The sequence below is a fragment of the Canis aureus genome, chromosome 38 (assembly GCF_053574225.1).
Source record: "Canis aureus isolate CA01 chromosome 38, VMU_Caureus_v.1.0, whole genome shotgun sequence".
Classification (NCBI taxonomy): domain Eukaryota; kingdom Metazoa; phylum Chordata; class Mammalia; order Carnivora; family Canidae; genus Canis; species Canis aureus.
The window spans coordinates 6,984,789-7,006,767 of NC_135648.1; the positions used below are offsets into that span (position 1 = coordinate 6,984,789).

A 21,979-nucleotide genomic window follows, 5' to 3' on the forward strand; every position below is an offset into this window, starting at 1 on the left:
CTAATAATAATAATAAAAAAAAAAAAATTAAATTTAAATGTAGATTCTAAGCAAATTACTCAAATATCAAGTCTTTAGACACAAAATTATGGTAACCCAAATGACATTGTAAGTTTCTTTTTTAAAGATTTTGAGAGAGAGCACAGCAAGGGGAGTGGCAGAGAGGGAGGGAGAAGCAGACTCTGTGAGCAGGGTGCAAAGGACCATGACCCAGGGCTCAATCCCAGGACCCTGGAATCACAACTTGGGACAATGGCGGACTATGGTATTTTCTAAAGCTCACTCTGGAAAGTAAGATTGCTGAATGGGGTTTTATGTCTCAGTACATTTATAGAATACTGAAAATGCCACCGCAGGTGTCCAAAGTTGTGTACAGAGCACTGCACAGCCACGAGGACGGGCTCTCTGGCCGTTTCCCACAGGACACACCACTGCGTCACACTGGAGAATGCTACAAGTACGGTAGATACAGGCCAAATGAATCCTACACTTCAAGATTCAAAAGTGATAAGTACCAATAAATATAAATAGAAACCAAGTAGGTTGAGGAGTGCTGAACATTTAATGAACTCATGTGGTGTGAAACAACTGATACACGTGTCTGTCATTTAAAACATTACTGTGAAGAATTGGGGCTTTTGTGTCGTATTAACGGTTATTGGTTTAATAAATAGAAAAATATTTGTCAAAAAACAAAATCCTGATGAAACTGTAAGTAAAATTAAGATTTATTTTCATAAATAAAAAGATAATTCATTATACAAAACACCACTTTTAGCAGAGTTATGTTAGCTGTCATTATCCAGTTCAAACGAAGTATGAAATGTATGCATAGTTAACACAAAGTTACATTCCTCTACAGCCTTCATGCAACTGCTTTACATTTGTTAACTTCCCAAAATTTCCAACACCATTTTAAAGAATATGACAAATACTGGGGGATTCTAGTCACAAAGCGTCACTTATGCTGAGTCAACATACTATTACTTGCTCAGGGGCAAGTTGCCAATTACTGATTTAAAGTAATACCAGTATTTCCTGCATTTTACAGAAGCACTGACCATATGACAAGGTTTCATTCCATATATGGTAGTATAAGTCACAAAAATGTCAATGTGAAACTTTAGTGAACTAGGTTAATAAACACTAGTATCCAAGATAAATAGGTCCTATAGGCCAAGAGCAACAAGCTGGCATCAAGTATCGTTTAAAGTTTTGTCAGTAAATGGCATACAGCAAACCAATGATTTTGTAGTAGCACACAAAATATGGTGAAATTTAATTAAAATTTTTCTATACACAGCAAAACAAATTAATTGTCTGTCCAGTTATTATTCCACTTATAATCCGCAGCTTCAAATATTATACGTTATACAGTAAGGGGTAACTAGCATTTCCATACATTTTAAAAAAACCCTCACTGATTCTATGTATTTTCAAGAGTGAAAACTAGGATTTAAGTGATCATTTATTTGAACACAATATTGATTCAGTTAGGCATAATCTATTTTTTAAGTGTATTTTTTTTTTTGTAATCTCTATAGACAACGTGGCACTTGAACTCATGACCCCAAGATCAAGAGTCATATGCTTCACCAAACTCAGCCAGCCAGGCGCCCCTATTTATTCATCATGAAATGTTTATTTCAGCACTTTATGCAGATTTTACTTATTTGTCACAGGGCTGCTGTGTAGATTCAATGGTTTATCTACTTAAACAGGTTTTTTTTTTTTTTTTTTTTTAATTTATGATAGTCACAGAGAGAGAGAGAGAGACAGAGACAGAGACACAGGCAGAGGGAGAAGCAGGCTCCATGCACTGGGAGCCTGACATGGGACTCGATCCCGGGTCCCTAGGATCGCGCCCTGGGCCAAAGGCAGGCGCCAAACCGCTGTGCCACCCAGGGATCCCTGGTTTATCTACTTATGTGTTTAGCAGAGGGCCTGGCACATAGTAAGCTCCCAATATATACTACTATTATCTCTATTAAGTGAACCAATCTGTTAGGATTGGAAATGATAGAAAAATTAGATAACACTCAGAAGAATCATCAAAAGATAAACCTACAAGTGTGTGACTTTTGTTATAGTATTATGCATCCACTATTTCCCAAATGCATGTATATGCTAAACTAATCATTTCAGATTGTACAGTTTTTAGATCATACTGTATGTCTGCTCTTATTTTGTCATGACCTTTGGCCTAAAGCAATACGATTAGGATAGGACATGTATACATATCTATTAGAAAGCCATATATAAACAATGCACACTGAAGTCAGGTAACGAAGGCATTTTACCATAACTTCTGTTATCAAAATGCAGTTACCAGTGTAACTCAGGACAACCTATCTCATTTAGGTTTAAAGTTTCTTCTTCACATCATGCAGTATCTCACTTCTGCAAAAACATTTTCATCCTGTGTTAAGAGCTATCACAAAGTTCTGTCCTCTAAATGAAAAAAACCCATTAGGAAAGGTAGCTGTAAAAATCACTATATATTTATTGAGACTGAAATAAAGTGCAGGGCTACCAGAAGAGGGGTATTTTTTTTTTTTTTTAAGATTCATTTATTTATCTACGTTACCTCTATGTCCAACATGGCGCTTGAACTCAGAACCCCACGATCAAGAGTCACATGCTCCCTCCCACTGAACCAGCCAGGCACCCCTGGAGTAAGTTCCTAAATGGCCTCAAAATACCTATGAACAGTGATACTGGAACAAATTATAGCTTCTTACATATGTAAGGAATTTGGTATGAAGATTTTCTGATCCTTAACTGTAAATGATTTTCCCACCAGAAAAGATAATGGACTCAGAACATAACAAGTCTGTGAGACAACATAATGGTGAGGGGGGAAAAACTCTGAAAAACCAACTCCTGTCATTCTTCTGGTGTCAAAAGATGATAAACTTTTGTGTGTGAAGACAGAAAAAGATACCTGAAACCACATGATTCTGGCCTGTAATACATTAACCAAAACTTATTTCTACCCAGAGTTCGGAGACAAAAACCAACAACCTAATATGCCCTTCAACCTAATATGCACAATAAAATCCTTACATGTTGTCCTGATTGAAAAGGAGTCTGGAAACAAAGCATGAGACATCTCTACTATATTAAAAATCAAGAACAAATAAACTGAAGGCAGATTCCCTCTGAATGTACTAAATCATTCTACAGGCTTCAGACAAAACACTTCAAGAAATAGGAACTGAACTTCCACGGTTTATCTCATCCACTAGTAGAGAAATTCAAAGTGCACATTTTATCAATGTACTTTAGGAGATGGAGCACCCTGTGTCCTTCTGAGGTTTGATATCTGGCTCTTTCACAGGTTTCACCGTTTCTTCTGGTTTGGATTTGGTCTAGGGAGAAAGAGAAATACAGTGTTAAGGGCATAAACTAAGATTTGGAAAACATACCCAGAAATTTGGAAAACAAAATACTCTATCTTTTCCACCTTAGACTTTTAAGAGATACTGTATTAAATTACACAACACTGAGATTAACAAAGTTGTTCCAGAAACTATGTTATCAATTCAAGACATAATCAGAAAGCAACATTTCAGTGAAGAGGAGACACTTGATGGGTAGGCAAACATCAAGCTAATGGTGCTCTTACTCTGAGGAGGGAGAAACTGAGTGATCAATCTATGCATGCGGAAAATACCTCATGATAGTTAACAGGCTACCTCTTACAGTATTAATTTGGGGTATAAAAAAAGTCATTTTAAGTAATAATGGTTTTAGAATGGGGAAGAAATTATATTTAAAAAATTATATTATGAAATTGTATTTAAAAATTCCAAGTAAGGAGCTATGGCTGCTAATTAATTTCCATTCCCTTTTTTTCACAGACCCCACCTCTTTTGGCAGTCAAGCCTCACATTTTCCACTTAACCTACTATTTGATTTCATATACCTAGATATACTTAGATATAAAGTGAATAAACCAGTCTTCTTTTACTCCTGAATGATTTCATGGAATGTTGAAATTAGGTCAAATCTTCAAATACCCTGCGGTATGCTAACTCAAAAACAAAGTATTGCTATAGCAATATAAACATGGATAAGCCATCTGTTTTAGACCTCTTCTCCCACACTCTTCTGAAAGGAAGCTCTGATAAACTACAGAAAGGCAAGATAATGTGTTTGAAAACAACCTCAATTATGTAGAAAATCAGAAGATAATTAAGGCCTAGAGATCTTCTCTCTGAGAGTTCAACAACACACATTACACCACTGTTTAGACAAACATATATTTCTTTTTTTTTTTTTCAAACATATATTTCTATGTAAGTAGAGAAAAATATCAAATTGTTAATTCTAAATTCTTTTTGAACTTTAGTGAACAAATGGAAGAAAGCCAATCTCATACACTGTCATCCTTGGGTCTTTTGGTGAGATCAAATGCAGCCAGTGTGTCTGGTGTCCAGTGTGCACTTGTAGGAGGAAATTCAAAAGGTACTGGCTCTACGAGACCATAATTTGCTTTGAGTTCCAGCTGTGGGGCTTCTGTTGGAATTTTTTGAAAGTAACTGCAAAAAGCAATTTAAACAGCAATTCATTCATTCATCAATTACTTGAGCATCTACTATGTTCAAGGCCCTGTACAAGAGAAAAGACAACTTAATGATGAGTAAGACAGACAAGATTTTCCTGCCTCACGTAGTTTGCGTGAGTGGACGAAAAGTTGTTGACAACAACGCAACCTAACCAAAGCTATGACATGTCACGTGCTGTAAGAACACAAAAGTGATGCAATTAACTCCAAAGTTGGGGGGCAGGGTTGGTTCAGGAATGCTTTCCGAGAGAAGTGATAGAAGTTATACTAGGTATGTTTAAGTGACAGTGCAGAATGTATGGGCAACAATGTAAAGATAAAAGGGGGACAAAATTGGGTAGCCCGGGTGGCCCAGCGGTTTAGCCCCGCCTTTGGCCCAGGTTGTGATCCTGGGGACCCGGGATCGAGTCCCATGTTGGGATCCCTGCATGAAGTCTGCTTCTCCCTCTGCCTGTGTCTCTGCCTCTCTCTCTCTCTCTCTCTCGCTCTGTGTCTCTCATGAATAAATAAAATCTTAAAAAGGGGGGGACGACAAAATTGATTCTACCAACCTACACAGGTGGTGATCTACAGTTTGAACAATGCTGACTTAACAATGGAAAGCTGCTTCATAGGACTGCGCAAGACTGACAGAAAACCATCTCCCCGATTTACAGGCAGCTGCAACCAGAGGGAGATGAATATGCAAAGGGAGCAAAGCCATACATAACATACGGTGGAGAAACAGCAGGGAGGTGAAGCAAAGAGAAAATTAAGACACTATAAGTGAGCTGTATGTTAGTAACTAAAGTTCAAATTTTAAAATCTGCTTTTATATATCATCAGAAGTAGAATAAAGTCAGGTCCAACACAAGGGAATTTTATCACCAATTGAAAGATAAAATTAGAGTTAAATGCAATCTGACATAAAGTCTTTGGGGGTAGAGACTAACAGAAAATGTGACATCACTGACATAATAAATATTTAAACATTATAAGTATATATACTGTATTAACATTACTAAAATAATACCGAGCTGTACACACATAAATCCATTTTCTCTCTGACATTTCTCGAGGGTATTCTTCACAAGATTTCCAAGTTTCCTAAAGAATAAGTGTCCTGAAGGTTTGACTGTTGGCCCAGGTCCTTTGGTTTCTCCATATTCTTTGCACAATGCTTCTGCCTTTGCATAAACTGCATGTGAAAGGGATATAGAATCATTGGATTATAATTAATTACTGACTATACTAAAAAGGCTTTAAATCAGAGATCATAAGAACTTTTCTGCTCCTTACTTAGTATGACAGTATCAGTAATAGAGTTAAGGGGAAGGGGGTATTTTCTACAGGTTTTTTGGTTTTTAAACTTTGTTTCTCTCCAGTTCCCTTACACGGACCCATTCTCTTTCATGAACTCAGCCAGAATCTCTTTTAACTGCTTATTTCCTTTTATGATAAAACATTTGTTTTTAAAAAGGGAGTTAATATTCTGGCAGGAATACTTACATTTTTCTGCTTCTTGGAGAGACCTGATTGCTTCACCACATTTATCACTAGCCAACAAAGTTTGACCATGATAACAGTAAGCCTGATAAAGAAACAAATTTTTATTCATTCTCTCCACAATTATGCTTTCTGCTATCATTGTTTTATATACGCATCAGATGAATTACCGCCTTTGTCCACTGTTGTAGGTTATCAATGCTAGCCCTTACACTTCTTTACTAGAGGCACATACTGTATGTCTGCTCTTATTTTGTCATGACCTGTAAGCTTCCCCCAATTTCTGGAACTATAAAAGGTGGGATTATGTTAAACTCTGAGCCAAACTAACTTTCTAACTACAGGCTGAGAGCAAAAAGCATTCTGAATAATGAAATCTTTCTACAATTTGGGCACAGCAGATAAAGGAAGGAAATCATGGTGCTAATGCAGAAGGACGGGGAGGGAGGATTCTAAGGTTAATGACTAAACAATTTTCAAAAGAAATCTTATCAGCCTATAGTAGGACACATGCTCACTCTTTAAACATCTGTCTCAAATGCAGGGATTGCACATGGTCCAACACTGTATGCTTGAAAACAGATTTTAAGGTATAAGAAATAAAAATATCTACCTGGATCCAAAAAAGGTGTTTGATTATGTCTCACGTGATATTCTAAGCAACAAACAAGTAAGTTTGTTTGGCAGGTGTAAGAGACTGGTAACTTCTCAAAGAGTGCTTAGTAATGGTTCTGCACAGATCCAGGGGACATATTGGGTGGAACGTCTAAAGATGAGAATCAGTAAATACCTTCTTCAACGTGTAAGATGAAAGGAGAGACTTCTCATTAAGTACGTGGAAGGTTCCAGCCTAAAAGTGGGTTTCACTCAAATAGTAATTCCACTGCTATTCGCCCTTCTACAGTTCACATCATCTCTTTCCACCCACTTGGGCTCACAATGGCTGCACTGTCCCTGAACATTTACTGAGACATTACTGTCCGTTATTTGTAAAATGCCAATTAAGAGCCTGACAAGATGACAGACCTAGCACTCGAGGGCCTGGAAAGATAGTAATTTACATGGTTTTTCAGATTATAAATACTTACATAAGCTGTGTAGAAACACATTTTCAAGTGAAGATATTTTCTCCATTTAGCAGAATAAGCAGGCTCCAAACTGGATAAAGTATGATCTAAAGTTACATTTTAAAAAGCAAAATATAATTTCACCCTGATTCACTAGAAGACTTTTAGATCATGTGTTCAGATGCTAAAAGCAGAATGCCACTCAAGTCTAAAACTCAAGCATTTACACAATTTCTAAAAGCTCTGATTTAAGTGATTTTCCCTTAACTATATTTAACTACATAATAAGACTGCCTAAACACCACGGCCCGTCTTTTGACGGTTAATGTAACATGTTTAAAATAATGATAAAAATAGAACTTCAAGATAAACATAAAATACATACATTTTACTATCTGTTTTTTAACATTATATAATATAGCAATGCACAGCGTAGTCACTCAAGTCAGAAACACAGACACTCTCCTTACCGGCCCCATCATGGCAACACTGAACCTTGCCTAAGACATACGTTCACATCCTGCCAACTTCTCTCTCATCTGTTTTTCTCCCGCTTCTCACTTCACAGTCTTTGTCAATACTTCCACCACTTCCTCCATAGACTATAATCACTTCTTCCTAAATGCTAAGTGGAGTCAGTCTACTAGTCCTTCACTAGGAACCCACTTCTCATTCTGCAATTAGAGGGACTTTTCTTTCTTTCTTTTTCTTTTTCTTTTTAAAGATTTTATTTATTTATTCATGAGAGACACAGAAAGAGAGAGAGGCAAAGACACAGGCAGAGGGAGAAGCAGGCTCCATGCAGGGAGCCTGGTGTGGGACTCGATCCCAGGTCTCCAGGATCACGCCCTGAGCTGAAGGCAGGCGCTCAACCGCTGAGCCACCCAGGTGTCCCAAGAGGGACTTTCCTTAAATTCAAATCCAGTCAAGTCAGATTTGCTTCATATATTTTAATGGGTTCAATTATCTACCAAACAAAAGCCAAACTTCTTAAATAGGCTTACAAACCAATTCAGGATCTCATACATGCATACTTTCCTAACATTTTCTATCACTCGCCCTGTGTTTCAGCTGAGGCGTCTGTTACAGGTCCCAGAATGTGCTAAATTCTTTCCTTTCTCTGTACATACTACAGAATGTTCTACGCTTCCCATATGGTAAAGCTTCCTAGCAAACTTAGAACTTCTATTTGTGTTTGAGTAAGGCTCAAACGCTACTTTCCCCTAGAAAGCCTCCTCTAGAATGCCTAGATCCTTTAGGTTTTTATTTCACAGCTGTTAATAACATCTTATTTTATGCTATAATAATGTAGCTATGTGTTCCCAGACTGTGAATCTGTTCTACTGATCTTTGTATAGCTAGAAACTAAAACAGTAACCACCCTATAAGTAGAAACAAATTCACATTTCCTAAATAAGTGATGAAAAGAGGGACCCTACAGGTGGCTCAGCAGTTGAACACGTGCCTTCAGCTGAGGATGTGATCCTGGAGTCCCAGGATCGAATCCCATATCAGGCTCCCTGCATGGAGCCTGCTTCTCTCTCTCCCTGTGTCTCTGCCTCTCTCTCTGTGTGTGTCTCTCATGAATGAGTAAATAATATCTCAAAAAAAACAAAAGAGTGAATGAAAAGAATAATAGGCTAATGAGAAGACCTAAGTTCTAGTCCCAACTTCACGCCTCTAACAGTTAAATTACAGGTTAATTTTCTGGAGTTCAGTTTCTTTAATGACAGCATCTATAAGATTATTATTAAAACAAAACAAAAATTCAAAGCTAAAACACCTGTATAGTTATTACATACAACTTAAGAAAGACTGCACTGTCCTTTCCGTTAAAAAATTATGCAGCATATTAACTGTGAACAGCTCTCATTCCTTCAAATAAAATAATAAAATAATGCAGATATTATTCCAGTTTTGCAAATGACGAAACAATCTGAGAACCTTTTTGTTTTGCTTGTTCCCTATTAGGCGAGGAGTTTAAACTGCAAATCTAAAGACTATAAATATGGGCCACCTGGGTAGCTCATTGGTTAAAAATCTGCCTTCGGCTCAGGTCATGATCCCAGAGTCTTGGGATCAAGACCTCCGTTAGGCTCCCTGCTCAGCAGGGAGTCTGCTTCTCCCACTTACCCTCCCTCTGTGCTTGGTCTCTCCTCTCTCAATCTTTCTCAAATAAATAAATAAATCTTAAAAAAAAAAAAAAAAAAAGATGATAAATATAACGACAAACTTATAAACTCACCAGCTTTTTGATAGAAGTTGGCAGTTTCATATGCCAGGGCAGCAATAAGCCCAGGAGCATGTTTCAGTTCAATGGCTCGAGCAATTGTTACTATAATCAAAGCACAACAAACTGAATGTATACTTAAATCCACTTGCATTCACACTAAATTAGTTATTGTAGCAAAAGACAGCCCAACAATCTATTTGGAATTTTAATAGTTTGTTAAGAATTTTAACATGAAGAGTAAGTTACAGAAAATGCAAACATAAACAGAACACACTGAGCTTGCTGGTTCTGATACCGTTTCTTTAAATTGCTAGCCAATTACTAGTTAATCACAAAAACTTACTACTACAAGATAGCATGTCAGAGGAAAACAAACACTCCCAGGGCACTGGGACCTGAAATAAAGAAAAGCCAAAAGCCTACAAACTTTCTTTACTGGTTTTACTTGAGTCTTCATTTATTTCCGGCCATGGAAAGGTGAAGATTGAAAAGCAGGCCAAACAGTGCAAGAGGAAAACCAACGAGTAAGGCAGAGAGGAAAAGAGGAGTTACAGAATTAATCTGATGTTGTCAGAAATGGCATGACCTCAAAATCCTTTTTAAAAGAGCCATTAAATTGCAAGGCCTTTTCTTTTCCTGCTAAGTATCCATGAAGGTGAATGCTGAAGGTGTGACTTGTTCCTCACTACAAATTTCTCAAATGTGAGACTCAAATACAGCTAATTCTGATTTAAAAAAAAAAAAAAAAAATAGATGCCAACAGATTCCTCCAAAAAAAAAAAAAAAAATCTTACAATATGTAGGATACCTTCTTGAGCTTCAGCCTGACACTGGACAACATAAGCTTCTAGAAGTCGTGCCTCTAAGTCCCTCCCCTTTTCTGCAGGTGTAATAAGCTTTGGGATCTGACTTTCCTGAGAGAAAAAAAACAACAACAACAAAGAAACCACATTTTATTTTAACCCAGTAGTTAAAAATGAACAAAATGGAAGTTATGAGACATACAATTTGGGGATTTAACAGAAATTCAGGGGGTGCCTGGCTGGGTCAGTTGGTAGAGCATGTGACTCTTGATCTCAGGGTTGTGAGTTCAAGCCCCATGTTGGGTGCAAAGAGGACTTAAAAATAAAATCTTGGGGTGCCTGGCTAGCACCCCAGTTGGTTAAGTATGGTTAACCCAGTTGGTTAAGTATACAATTCTTGGTTTTAGTGCTGGCTGTGATTTCAGGATCCTGAGACCAAGCCCCCCACATGGGGCTCTGTGCTCAGCATGGAGTCCACTTGGGTTTCTCTTTCCCTTTCCCTCTCCCTCTCCTCTCCCCTCCCTTCCCATTTTCTCTCTCTCTAGAATAAATACATCTTAAAAAAAAAAAAAAGGATAAAAGAAAAATAAAAAATAATGAAATCTTAAGAAGTCTTTAAGAAAAAAAGATCCTAAAAGAAGAAAAACTCAGGACACCAAAATTGTGAAAAAGGAGCAATTATTAAGCTTATAGATTAAAAGCTCTCACATACTAAAATTTTTAAAGCCTCTCATATGCATCTGCAGAACTCGAGTCAAAATAGATAGCTTAGATACACAAGTTCTATTTTCATCTCAGAAAATGTTTAACTGAAAAAGTAACCAAAGTTCTCTTTTGCATGACACCAGAATTATTCACTCATATTAATAACCGTAGAGTAGAAAGAGGTCTACAATGCTACAGGTAACTCAGGATCATAGGTTTTTAATCACTGTAAAAGCATCTTATTTTATCATGAGACAACCCACCATTGGCCTCTAGAAGGTGTTTCGTAAATAGTGGTTTAATTAGGATGAGGTGGGGGTCGTCTTGATCACTAAACATATCAGTCTTTCTCCTAATCTCTATCACATCTTCAGATTTAATATAACCAGTGGGTACCTACTGCCCCTCTAGTGGTTTTACTGAGATACAGAGAATACACTCAGAAGTTCAGTTTTGCAGAATCATGATTGATCCTGGCAACCGCTACAAGACCACAATGAGAAATGGTAAGGAGAGTAAATTTTTGCTCTTTGTTTTCTTCTATCTTTACTGAAGAGACACAAAAATAACCAGTGAATTATGACTTGAATTTTCTAATCGTAAAATTCACTGATGATTTCCTAAAATGAAGATACTTAATATTCTAATTGGCTGCCATCATCAACAAGGTATTTAACAAAACACATAATAGGTTCTTTTTACATAGTGAAGTTAATTTCTTCCTCCATCCCCCAAAGAAAGAAAAATTATTCAAGAACTAAAGCAATACAGATATATTTTATTGTTATTTTACCTTTAAATGTTTAAAAATCCCCGCTGCAATTTTTAGGCTTCGATGGACTTCTTTTGCTTCATCTTCTGTTATGCTTAAAGATAGTGGTTACATTAGTTAGATGATGAATCCTGTTTCTTGTACTAAAACCAAATACTACTATATTTTCACAAAACCAAATTAGTCATTTGGTTTTTCTCCCTTTTAAAAAAATCTAATTTGACACTTAAAAAAGTAACAAACACACATGAAAAATATCCACAGAAGATACTACAAATGAAAAAAAGAGAGATCCTGTCTATAGGTTTTGGACAAAGGCTTCTTGTTGTTCTTTCCAGATAATCTTCTGTGCATTAAACAAGCACAAAATATTCCACACTTAATGTATGTATATACTTAAAAAAGATACATACACAATATTCATTATTCTACTCTTGTTTTAGTCATCTAATTACTTTAAAAATAACTTTACATTTGTACATATAATTCAACTTTATTTTACTTGTAAGATTTTATTTTTAAGTAATCTCTAACCCACTGTGGGGTTCAAACTTACAACCCTGTGATCAAGAGTTGTATGCTCTATTGACTGAGCCCACTAGGTGCCCTGACAATTCAATTTTTTTAACTTTATTTTTAAAAGATTTTTTTTTTTTTTTTTTTTTTTTTAATTTATGATAGTCACAGAGAGAGAGAGAGGCAGAGACATAGGCAGAGGGAGAAGCAGGCTCCATGCACCGGGAGCCCGACGTGGGATTCGATCCCGGGTCTCCAGGATCGCGCCCTGGGCCAAAGGCAGGCGCCAAACGGCTGCGCCACCCAGGGATCCCAGATTTTCTTATTTATTCATGAGAGGCACAAACAGAGAGGCAGAGACACAGGTAGCAGGAGAAGCGGGTTCCCTGCAAGGAGCCCAGTGCAGGACTCGATCCCGGACCCCAGGATCACGCCCTGAGCTAAAGGCGGATGCTCAACCACTGAGCCACCCAGGTGTCCCTTATTTATTTTTAAAGATTTTATTTTTGAGTAATCTCTACCCCCAATCTCTACCCCAGTGGTGCTCGAACTCAAAACCCCAAGATCAAGAGTTGCATGCTCCACAGACTAAGCCAGCCCCCCTCAACTTTATGTTTAAATGGCTGTATTATATGCAAGTTCAGATGCACCGTAGTTGGTAGTCTCCATGTTTATATTGTTAACATCAACTTTTACTATTATAAAAATTGCATCTTATTTTATTTCACAGTTCTTTAATCCTTCAAAACATTATTCACATCTTTGTATTTCTTTTTGAGTTGTCTATGTCCTTCGTTTATTTTCAACTGATTTGGTCTTTTTCTTTCCTTTTCCATTATAAAAACAATTTGTCACATACATGCAATTTTTTTGACCATCTGTTATTTGTTTCTTAATTTTGCTTATGGTACTTTTATGCAGTCAAATATTTTATTTTTTCCATTTCTTGGTTTGGGGTTTTATTTGGATAGACCTTCCTCATGACAATATTAGTATTTTTTCCCTTTTAACACTGGGCTCCATAATTGATACTTAAAACACCAACATTATGACATACTTTTTATCAAGTCTAGACTTTTTAATAATGAATCTCTATGCATTTGAAAAATAACACATATGTATATAGCCCTCCCCTTTAGACTTACTTTTCTTTTCCAGCCAGTCTTGAAGCATATTTGGTATACCATAAAGCTACATTAAATCCCATGGAAATTAATTCAAAAACAGCATCCTGCTGGGCACTAGAATTATAAACACAGGTGTCATTAACTTGTCAGTTATGTCAATTACTATGACATTGCTATATGAAGACCACTGTATATCCACTCAGAATTATAAGAGCTATATGCTAATTCTAAAAATGAAGAAAATAATGTTTTTTTTTTTTTAGATTTTATTTATTTATTCATGACGGACACAGAGAAAGAGAGAGAGAGAGAGAGAGAGAGAGAGAGGGAGGCAGACACACAGACAGAGGGAGAAGCAGGCTCCCTATGGAGAGCCTGATGTGGGACTCAATCCCAGGACCCTGGGATCACACCCTGAGCCGAAAGCAGACGCTCAACCACTGAGCCACCCAGGTGTCCTCCTGAACAAACTCCTCAAAGCAGTTCTACCCCACTGAAAAAAATTTTATGCATAGTTTAAAAGCTCCTTTTTAGCATTCAGAACTTTCAAATGAATTACATCTGGCGATGTCAGGCACATCATAATTTATAAGCTTACTTTAACTACTTTCTTCTTTTATTTTTTTATTTTTATTTATTTATTTATTTTTTTATTTACGATAGTCACAGAGAGAGAGAGAGAGAGGCAGAGACATAGGCAGAGGGAGAAGCAGGCTCCATGCACCGGGAGCCCGATGTGGGATTCAATCCTGGGTCTCCAGAATCGCGCCCCGGGCCAAAGGCAGGCGCCAAACCGCTGCGCCACCCAGGGATCCCTACTTTCTTCTTTTAAACTACTGTTTACTTTTACTTTAAAGATTTATTTATTTATTTATTTATTCAGATAAGATACACAGAAAGAGGTAGAGAAAGAGGCAGAGGGAGAAGCAGGATCCTGATGTGGGACTTGAACCCAGGACTCTGGGATCATGCCCTGAGCCAAAAGCAGATGCTCAACCACTGAGCCACCCAGGCATCCCTAAATTTGCCTTTAAATCATATAAATTACCAAAACTATCATGTTAAGTCTTAAGAATAACTCTCTCTCTTTAGGTTTCATTTATTTCAGTTTGCCTTGCTCCCAAACACTCCATTTCTATTGTACACATCTTAGTAGTCAGAATACAGTTGAAAAAACATTTTTCAGAATAGATATATTCACAACACATTTTCTACTGAGTAAGTAGCAATCAAAGATAAAGTAGCTTAAAAATCTCAGATATAGAGAATATTGGATATGACTCCTGAAGGCCTTCATCACCTAATTCTTCACTGTCTCATAAAACTGTGTTGCAAAATGCTGTGTCACAAGTAATCAAAATTTGGGATGGTGTGCAAAAGGATGGAATGCATGTAATGCAAACACTTTAGAATCTGCCAAAATTTTGTGATGTAATAACGACAGAGGTTTGACTCTAAAAAACATTCTTAAGAAAAACGTTCCTCAATTTTAGATAAAGTACAAAGGGGTCACAAAAAGAAAAACCTAAGTGAGGACTCAAAAAACCTTAGCATCCCAGAATAAAATCTGGAAAGAATCCACAGTCCCCAACAAGGAAGGAAACTAACAATTTACTAAAACCTATTATATACCTGGCATTATTTGAGTCACTTAACATAAATTTGCCTGTTTTGCTCCTCACAAAAGTCCTGTATCTGTAACCCCAACTGAGTTGAAGAAGCAGGTGTTCACATAGTAGGAGACCTGAGATTGCACCTGAATACGTAGGGATTCAAAGTCCACTGGACTCCTTCCACTGCAATGCCTGCCCTGGGTCTCTTGGCAATCTTCACTTCCTTCCCTTCTGACTTTATACAATTTTCTACAGCAAATTGAGATCAAGATACATGGTCATTTAAATAACACAATGGTGTTTAAAAAAAAAAAAAAGCTCAATATAAATTTAGCATGACTACAATGTTTTCTGTTATAACTAAACCTCTTATGATTAGTTTCAAGTGAGTGATGAGAAAGTTTTGAGAGGAAATTTTTTGAAAACAGCGAAACAGTGAAGAGAAATTCAGGAGAAAACAGAACTATGACTCAAAAGAGTATGGAGCGGGGGTAGAACCAGGGACAAAAGAGACTGAAAGACATCTGAACTATCCATCAGAAAAGAAAACTAGATGAAAAGCAAAATTCTGTTCTCCTGGAAGGCAGGCAAGGACTAAAAGATAGATTTGGGTTCCAAATTCTCAAACCTTTCTTTGTGTGTTATTAATAAAGCCAAGACTGATCAAGTCTGGTTGACATTTATATTGATTATCCCAAAAACAGATTTGGCCCAGAAGAAATAAATTGTATTTTTACTTAATAGAATGTATTAGTAGTTTAGGTCAAATATTTTTAACCAATTTCCTGATAAGGTAAAATGCTAATCAGATATATGTTCTATTTCTTCAAATACAGAGGCTACGGGTTAACCACTGGCTAAACAGTTACAAACGGCTTTCGTCTACTACTGTTAGCTTGCCTACCTTGGAACCTGTCCTTGTAATGTATCAGTCCACTTGAAATTTTGAATATATCGTAACTTGCTCTCTTGGGTAGATTCATCCAATGAATTTATGAAACCTATAAAAAGGTACGGCATTTCAGTTTTAGAAGAAATATACCAAGTATTCTGTTTAGAAATTTTTTCAGATAATGACTTTTCCAGACACATAAAGAAAACTACCTAGACCCTCCCTCCCTTTCTAAGGTAACGTAATGTGAAATATGTACACATTTAATTTTCAAAAAGTTAGAAGGACCAATACCACCCTGACATTCTCATGTCTCTGAAACTCAAGTATACCAAAGAATACAGCCTAGAAGACTAAACTATTCAAATTTGTAAAGTCTAAGAATTAAATGTGAATTTCTACAGAGTTGTTTTTTTTAAAACTCTGAAGTTCCCATACATAACTAACCTTGTAAAAGTGAAAAATAGGAATCTGCTGCATTCTTCATCATTTCTGGATTACAGCTCAAATCAGTGAAGAGTTCGAGCAGTCGTGCTCTGGATGATCTCAAGTCACTTATATTAGACAGAAAGAGGTAGTAAAGTTAAGTAAACTGCATTATGATGTAAAAGTGGCTTAGAAGTTTCTATTGTAAAAGCTTTAAAATAATACACATGCACACACTTCCTCTAAGGTATTATTACTGAGAGTACATGGGAGTGAATTTAAATAGGATAGACAACTGAAGGTAAGTGAAATTTCTAATAACATTGTTTTAAAAACTGTACTAAAATAAACTAAGTCTAATATAAGGGGCAAATCATGTATATAATTATGTAATAAAAATACACAGCAAGTTATAATTTTTAAAAAACCAAACACAAACATTTAAGATGGGAGAAAAGAATCAAGAACAAGTAAATTAAACAGACCAGTTCAGAATGAAAGTTTCTTGAAAAATGGAAATTTAACATGTTTATGCAGTTTTAGCATCTCCTTAAAAATCTCAAAACTTGACATATCAATGTACTTTATTAAGTAGAAAACTCTATTCTTGAATTGCATTCTATAATCCAACATACACATCAAGAGTGTGTGAGAACACACGGCCACTAGTCATTTTAAAGGTGCTCTCTTATCCCCATTTTCCCTTTACGAAAGTAAACAATAAATGTTGCAGATCCCTGGGTGGCGCAGCGGTTTGGCGTCTGCCTTTGGCCCAGGGCGCGATCCTGGAGACCCGGGATCGAATCCCACATCGGGCTCCCTGCATGGAGCCCGCTGCTCCCTCTGCCTGTGTCTCTGCCTCTCTCTCTCTCTCTCTCTCTGTGACTATCATGAATAAATAAATAAAATCTTTAAAAAAAAAAAAAATGTTGCAGATCTACCAATTCCTTCTTAAAATTAGTCTCTTCTCTCTTTATTCCACTAACACTAAATTTTCCAGGCTCTCTTCTTACCTCTAAAAGTTCCTTTCACATGTTTTCTGTGTCCCCTTTCTATTCCTACCTTCAAAAATGTTTAGTCTTTGGCTTTCCCCTCTTCTCTTTTGAGGTCTCAATTTTACATCCAATCTGAGATCACCATCATCAGCACTAACTTGGTTGGCTTCCAGTTCCACATACAATTTCAGAAGGCAACTTGTTTAACAAGGGTTCAGAAATCATACTGCAAGGACAATGACTGAAGAGAAAACACTTGCGTGTAAATGACTAAGGAAAGACTACACTTAAGTTGTTAGTTGGAGAGACTGGGGACTGTATACCCAGAACTTAGGAGGTGCCTAGGACAAAGCACATACTCAAAGTTCTTTTTTGAATGAAATAGTAACATTTCAAATATTTTAAGATTTACACAGGCTATAATGTAGCAGTATGTTTAGAAGAAAGAAACTGAAGTGGTCTGGATGGAATGTTTACTGGCTGGTACAAGTTCCATGAAGGCTTATTCCAAGGAAGTACATACCAACAATTGCACACAGATGACCAGAAATAGGGCTACCTCATGAATTTGTCATTGTTATTTAACTAGAAGCTAGGCAAGAGTAATTCCTGGACTAGGGGGGAAAAAAAGTTGAATTCTTAAGGCCTATTCTAGATTCAGAGTTTACTAGCTATTTCTGGGTAGGCACTCAAATCATCTGCAACCCAACTGTGTAAAGTTATATCTACCTTAAAATTACAGAATATCAGAAAAAAATGGTACCTTAGAAATACCCATTTCAGGCTGTCCATTTTAGAGATAAGTAGGCCCAAAGAAGTTAAGGGACCTGCCCGGTGCTACAGATAAAACAATTAAGTGGGAACCAACCTCTAGCTCAGATCAGGGGTTGGCAAATGACAACCCATAACTTGTTTTTGTACAGCCCACAGCTTATTTTGTAAAAATGAACAAATAAAAATATACAACAGCAACTGTATTTAGCCCCACGAAGCCTAAAATGTTTACTACTCAGCTCTTCACAGAAAAAGTCTGATAACCTCTGATCAAAATAAATAAGCCAGTTTTCCTATCATTTGTTCTAATTACTTCTTTCCACAAAAAGCAGCAACATTCTCAATTTACCATACTGGTCCCATCATGGTTCTGTATTTCATATAGACTGAATCCTTTTCCACTTCCCACAGCAAATTAGACACTCTGACCAGTTGACTCCTCTGTGAAATATCTCCTGCATAATCTGTTTCAAGCTGCTCTACTCACTACCCCTAGAATAAAAGTTTTTCCTGACAGAAATGATTTTCTCCTGTCCATTCTTAACAGCCTAAATCAAGTATCAGCAAACCTTTTCTGTAAAGAGCCTGAAAGTAAATATTTTAGGTTTTGTGGTTCATAAAGTCTCTCCTGAAACTACCCCACTCTGCTATAGGAGAGGAAAGCAGCCAAAAGCAGCCACACACAATATATAAATAAATGTAGTGAGGTAACGTGGCTGTGCTCCAATAAAACTTTATTTACAAAAATAGGCAGTCGGCCAAACCTTGATGACAGTTTGCCAACTCATGAACTGAGCCACACAATTTATTTAAACTCCACCTCAAGTCCTTTCTCCTATATGAACACTGTAAAGCCTATTTCAGGTTATTGGGATCTCTCCCTGCTCAGAACTCCATGAAGTTACTATCTGGCTAATCAACTATCCATACATATACAGCTGTGTGTGAAGTCTCTTGTACAGTTGTAATATATAGCTTAACTCTTTTATTAAGATTGTTATAGCCTCTCTGGGACTCACCAATCTAAAATTAAGGACTGCAGCCTAGACGATTGCCAAAGTTTAAATAATCTAGGATTTCACTCTTCACAAGTCATTTATAAGTTTATAAGGAATCTAAGGGTAGGGTAATGTATTATATACTTCTATATTGCCCATGACACCTAACAAAGTACCTTGTATCCAAAAGTGGCGCCATCAGTATCTGAGATTGACTAAAACTAACCTGCAAATTTTTGAAGCGGCAGGACCAGCAGCTACACCATAGTAGTTAAAAGCAACGGGAGCTGTGGCTTTTAATGGGTTCCTATGAAACCAATGTGTCATTTTCTCCAGCTGTCTCCTATAAACGTAAAAGGATATGCATAAAAAAAAATTAGAAGTTTACCAAACATATACACATACAATAAAAGCATATATATGCATACATGACATACACAGGTACAGATAATCCTTATATAGACTGCTAAGGTTACCTGAAATAGGTTTTATTTTATTTTTTTTTTAATTCATTTATGATAGTCACACACACACACACACACACACACACAAACACACAGAGAGAAAGAGGCAGAGACACAGGCACAGGGAGAAGCAGGCTCCATGCACCGGGAGCCCGACGTGGGATTCAATCCCAGGTCTCCAGGATCATGCCCTGGGCCAAAGGCAGGCGCCAAACCTCTGTGGCACCCAGGGATCCCTGAAATAGGTTTTAAATTAACTATTATTTCCAACACAGGATTGCCGATGCCAATTCACTGGTTACAGCCCGTGTTTCTACAATAAATATACTTCCCGCAGAATAGCTAATAGAAATCGGAATTTCCATGAATAAAAAAACATGATACTTGATCAATAACTTCTATAAAACCCAAAATACTCGAAAAACTACCTAAGTGAAATGCCACCTTAAAAAGAATAGTCCTAAGGGCTCCTGGTGGTTAAGTGTCCGACTTTTGGTTTCAGCTCAGATCATCATCTCGGGGTGGTGAGATCCAGTCAGGAGATGGGCACCAGATGGGCTCCACACTGAGCCTTGAGCCTGCTCAGGACTCTCTCTCTCTCTCTCCATCCCTGCGCCCCTCCCCCTGTAAACACTCTCTCAAGTAAATAAATAAATGAATTCCACTCCTTTGGGCCGCGGGGGGGGGGGGGGGGGGGCTCAGCAGCTTAGCACCTGCCTTGGGCCCTGGGTCCTGGGTGTGGTCCTGGAGACCTGGGATCAGTCCCACGTCAGACTCCCAGCATGGAGCCTGCTTCTCCCTCTGCCTGTGTCTCTGCCTCTCTCTCTCTGTGTCTTTCTTGAATGAATAAAAAAAATCTTTAAAAAAAAAAAAGTTCCACTCCTTTTATGGAGGAAAAAAAAAAAAAAAAAAAGCGTGTCACTTGCCTCCAAGTCCTTGGGTAGATAATGCAAACACAGGAAGGTCTAGCAGAACATGTAAATGTGGCCAGTAGATTCCGGGAAGTCAGAGACAAGAAATCCTGATAAGGTTTAATTTACTTAAAGGCATCATACAATGTTGTTGATGCACTTTTCTTGGGGGGGGGGGGGGGCACACAACCGTAGGCTGCACGGTGTACGAAATACCTCCTCGAGCACCTCCCTGAGAATATTTATGTGGGAGAGCACCAGAGGGCCGATGCATTGTATACTCAACGAAAAACTGAGCGAGTTCACTTATGGCTCAAGACATTTAACAAGTTCTTTTAAGAATATTTACGATCTTCAGGGCAGCCCGGGTGGCTCCGCGGGTCAGCGCGGCCTTCGGCCCAGGGCGTGACCCTGGAGACCCGGGATCGAGTCCCACGTCGGGCTCCCTGCGTGGAGCCTGCTGCTCCCTCTGCCTGTGTCTCTCATGAATAAATAAATAAAATCTCAAAAAAAAAAAAAAAGAAGGAATATTTATAATCTTCTAAACATCCGTGTAAACCAGCTTTAGAAGTTAAATCAATACAGCTCTTTGTAGGTGCACATCAACCAAGCCTTCCGGGGAGAATGGCACACCAGACTTGATTTCGTGACCGCAAACTCCCTACAAACACCCTTTCCAGGCGGATTTCCACTTCCTGGACGCAGCCGTGGGGGATGTTTACTCCAGGAACCAAGAGGGCTTAAGAGCCGTACTCTCCGCCCGGACCCCACCTTGCCCCTTCCGAGACCTGCCATTCCCGTTTCCAGGAATTTCGCAGGGTGGGGACGACAGCGACACAGCCTCCCGCAGGGGCAAGGGTGCCCGCGGGGCCACCTCCCCGGCCTCCGATGACCGACGTGCTGAACGGGACCCCCGCTGGCGAGGCCCTGGCCCCCCAGGAACCTACCTGAGCGCCACCCCCGAGCTCCGAGCGCCCACTTCCGGTTTATCCCCCGCCTCTTCCGGCCGAGCCCCGACCCCCGGGGGCGGCGCGCGGCGATACTGCGCAGGCGCCAAGCCTCGGCGCCTCTGCTCCCACCAGGCATTTTCGTGGAAAGCCGATAGGTTCCGCCCGGGAGAGGCGGGCAGCCGACGGCGGACCCAGCCTCCCCCCCCCCCCCCCCCACTTAGCTTTAGTATCCCCGCTGCCAGCGGAGACGCGGGCACGGGGATTCGGCGAACCTCACTGTTCATACGGTCGATTCGCGGCGCCGACGTGCATTTTCTTTCAAGGCGTTAAAAGCAGACTTTTTTTTTGGACCACTCTCCGGGAGTCTATGGAGACTGCACGGGGGGGGCGGGCCCTGCCGCTCGGGGCTCCGGGGATAACGCCGGGGGGCGGGGGTGTTCCTGGGAAACGCCCATTCTCATGACAGACTTACCGGGTTTCTCGGGAGTCGGTGCGGCCGTCTTCCGGAGGGAAGAAAGGCAGGATCCGAGTCGGCGGACGAGAAAGGGAGGGAGGCCGAGCCCGAGCGGCCTGCGCCGAGCCGCGGTCACGTGGCCCGGGCCGCCATGACAGCTACCGAGGCGGCAGTGCGCGCCGCGGAGGGGCGGGGGCGCCCCGGGGTCGCACCGTCCCTGCGCC

The 21,979-nt window shown here is 38.9% G+C and overlaps 1 protein-coding gene across 4 annotated transcripts; it reads right to left on the reverse strand.

Annotated features, from left to right (window-relative positions):
- Nucleotides 1-704: 704 nt before the first annotated feature.
- BROX (BRO1 domain and CAAX motif containing) lies at nucleotides 705-21,971 on the reverse strand. Of its 4 annotated transcripts, none has more exons than XM_077886835.1 (13): nucleotides 21,774-21,971; nucleotides 19,203-19,319; nucleotides 16,231-16,337; nucleotides 15,796-15,892; nucleotides 13,297-13,392; nucleotides 11,657-11,729; nucleotides 10,164-10,269; nucleotides 9,368-9,457; nucleotides 7,144-7,229; nucleotides 6,059-6,140; nucleotides 5,597-5,747; nucleotides 4,385-4,544; nucleotides 705-3,371 (listed from the first exon to the last, which is right to left on the reverse strand). In XM_077886835.1, the coding sequence occupies exons 2-13, from the start codon at nucleotides 19,301-19,303 to the stop codon at nucleotides 3,285-3,287; spliced, it is 1,236 nt and encodes a 411-aa protein (XP_077742961.1). In that variant the 5' UTR covers nucleotides 19,304-19,319; nucleotides 21,774-21,971; the 3' UTR covers nucleotides 705-3,284. The 4 variants fall into 4 exon arrangements, with proteins under 4 accessions (XP_077742961.1, XP_077742960.1, XP_077742962.1 ...); XM_077886834.1 differs by lacking the exon at nucleotides 21,774-21,971 and adding an exon at nucleotides 21,299-21,446; XM_077886836.1 differs by lacking the exon at nucleotides 21,774-21,971 and adding an exon at nucleotides 20,367-20,521.
- Between the last annotated feature and the right edge of the window lie 8 nt (nucleotides 21,972-21,979).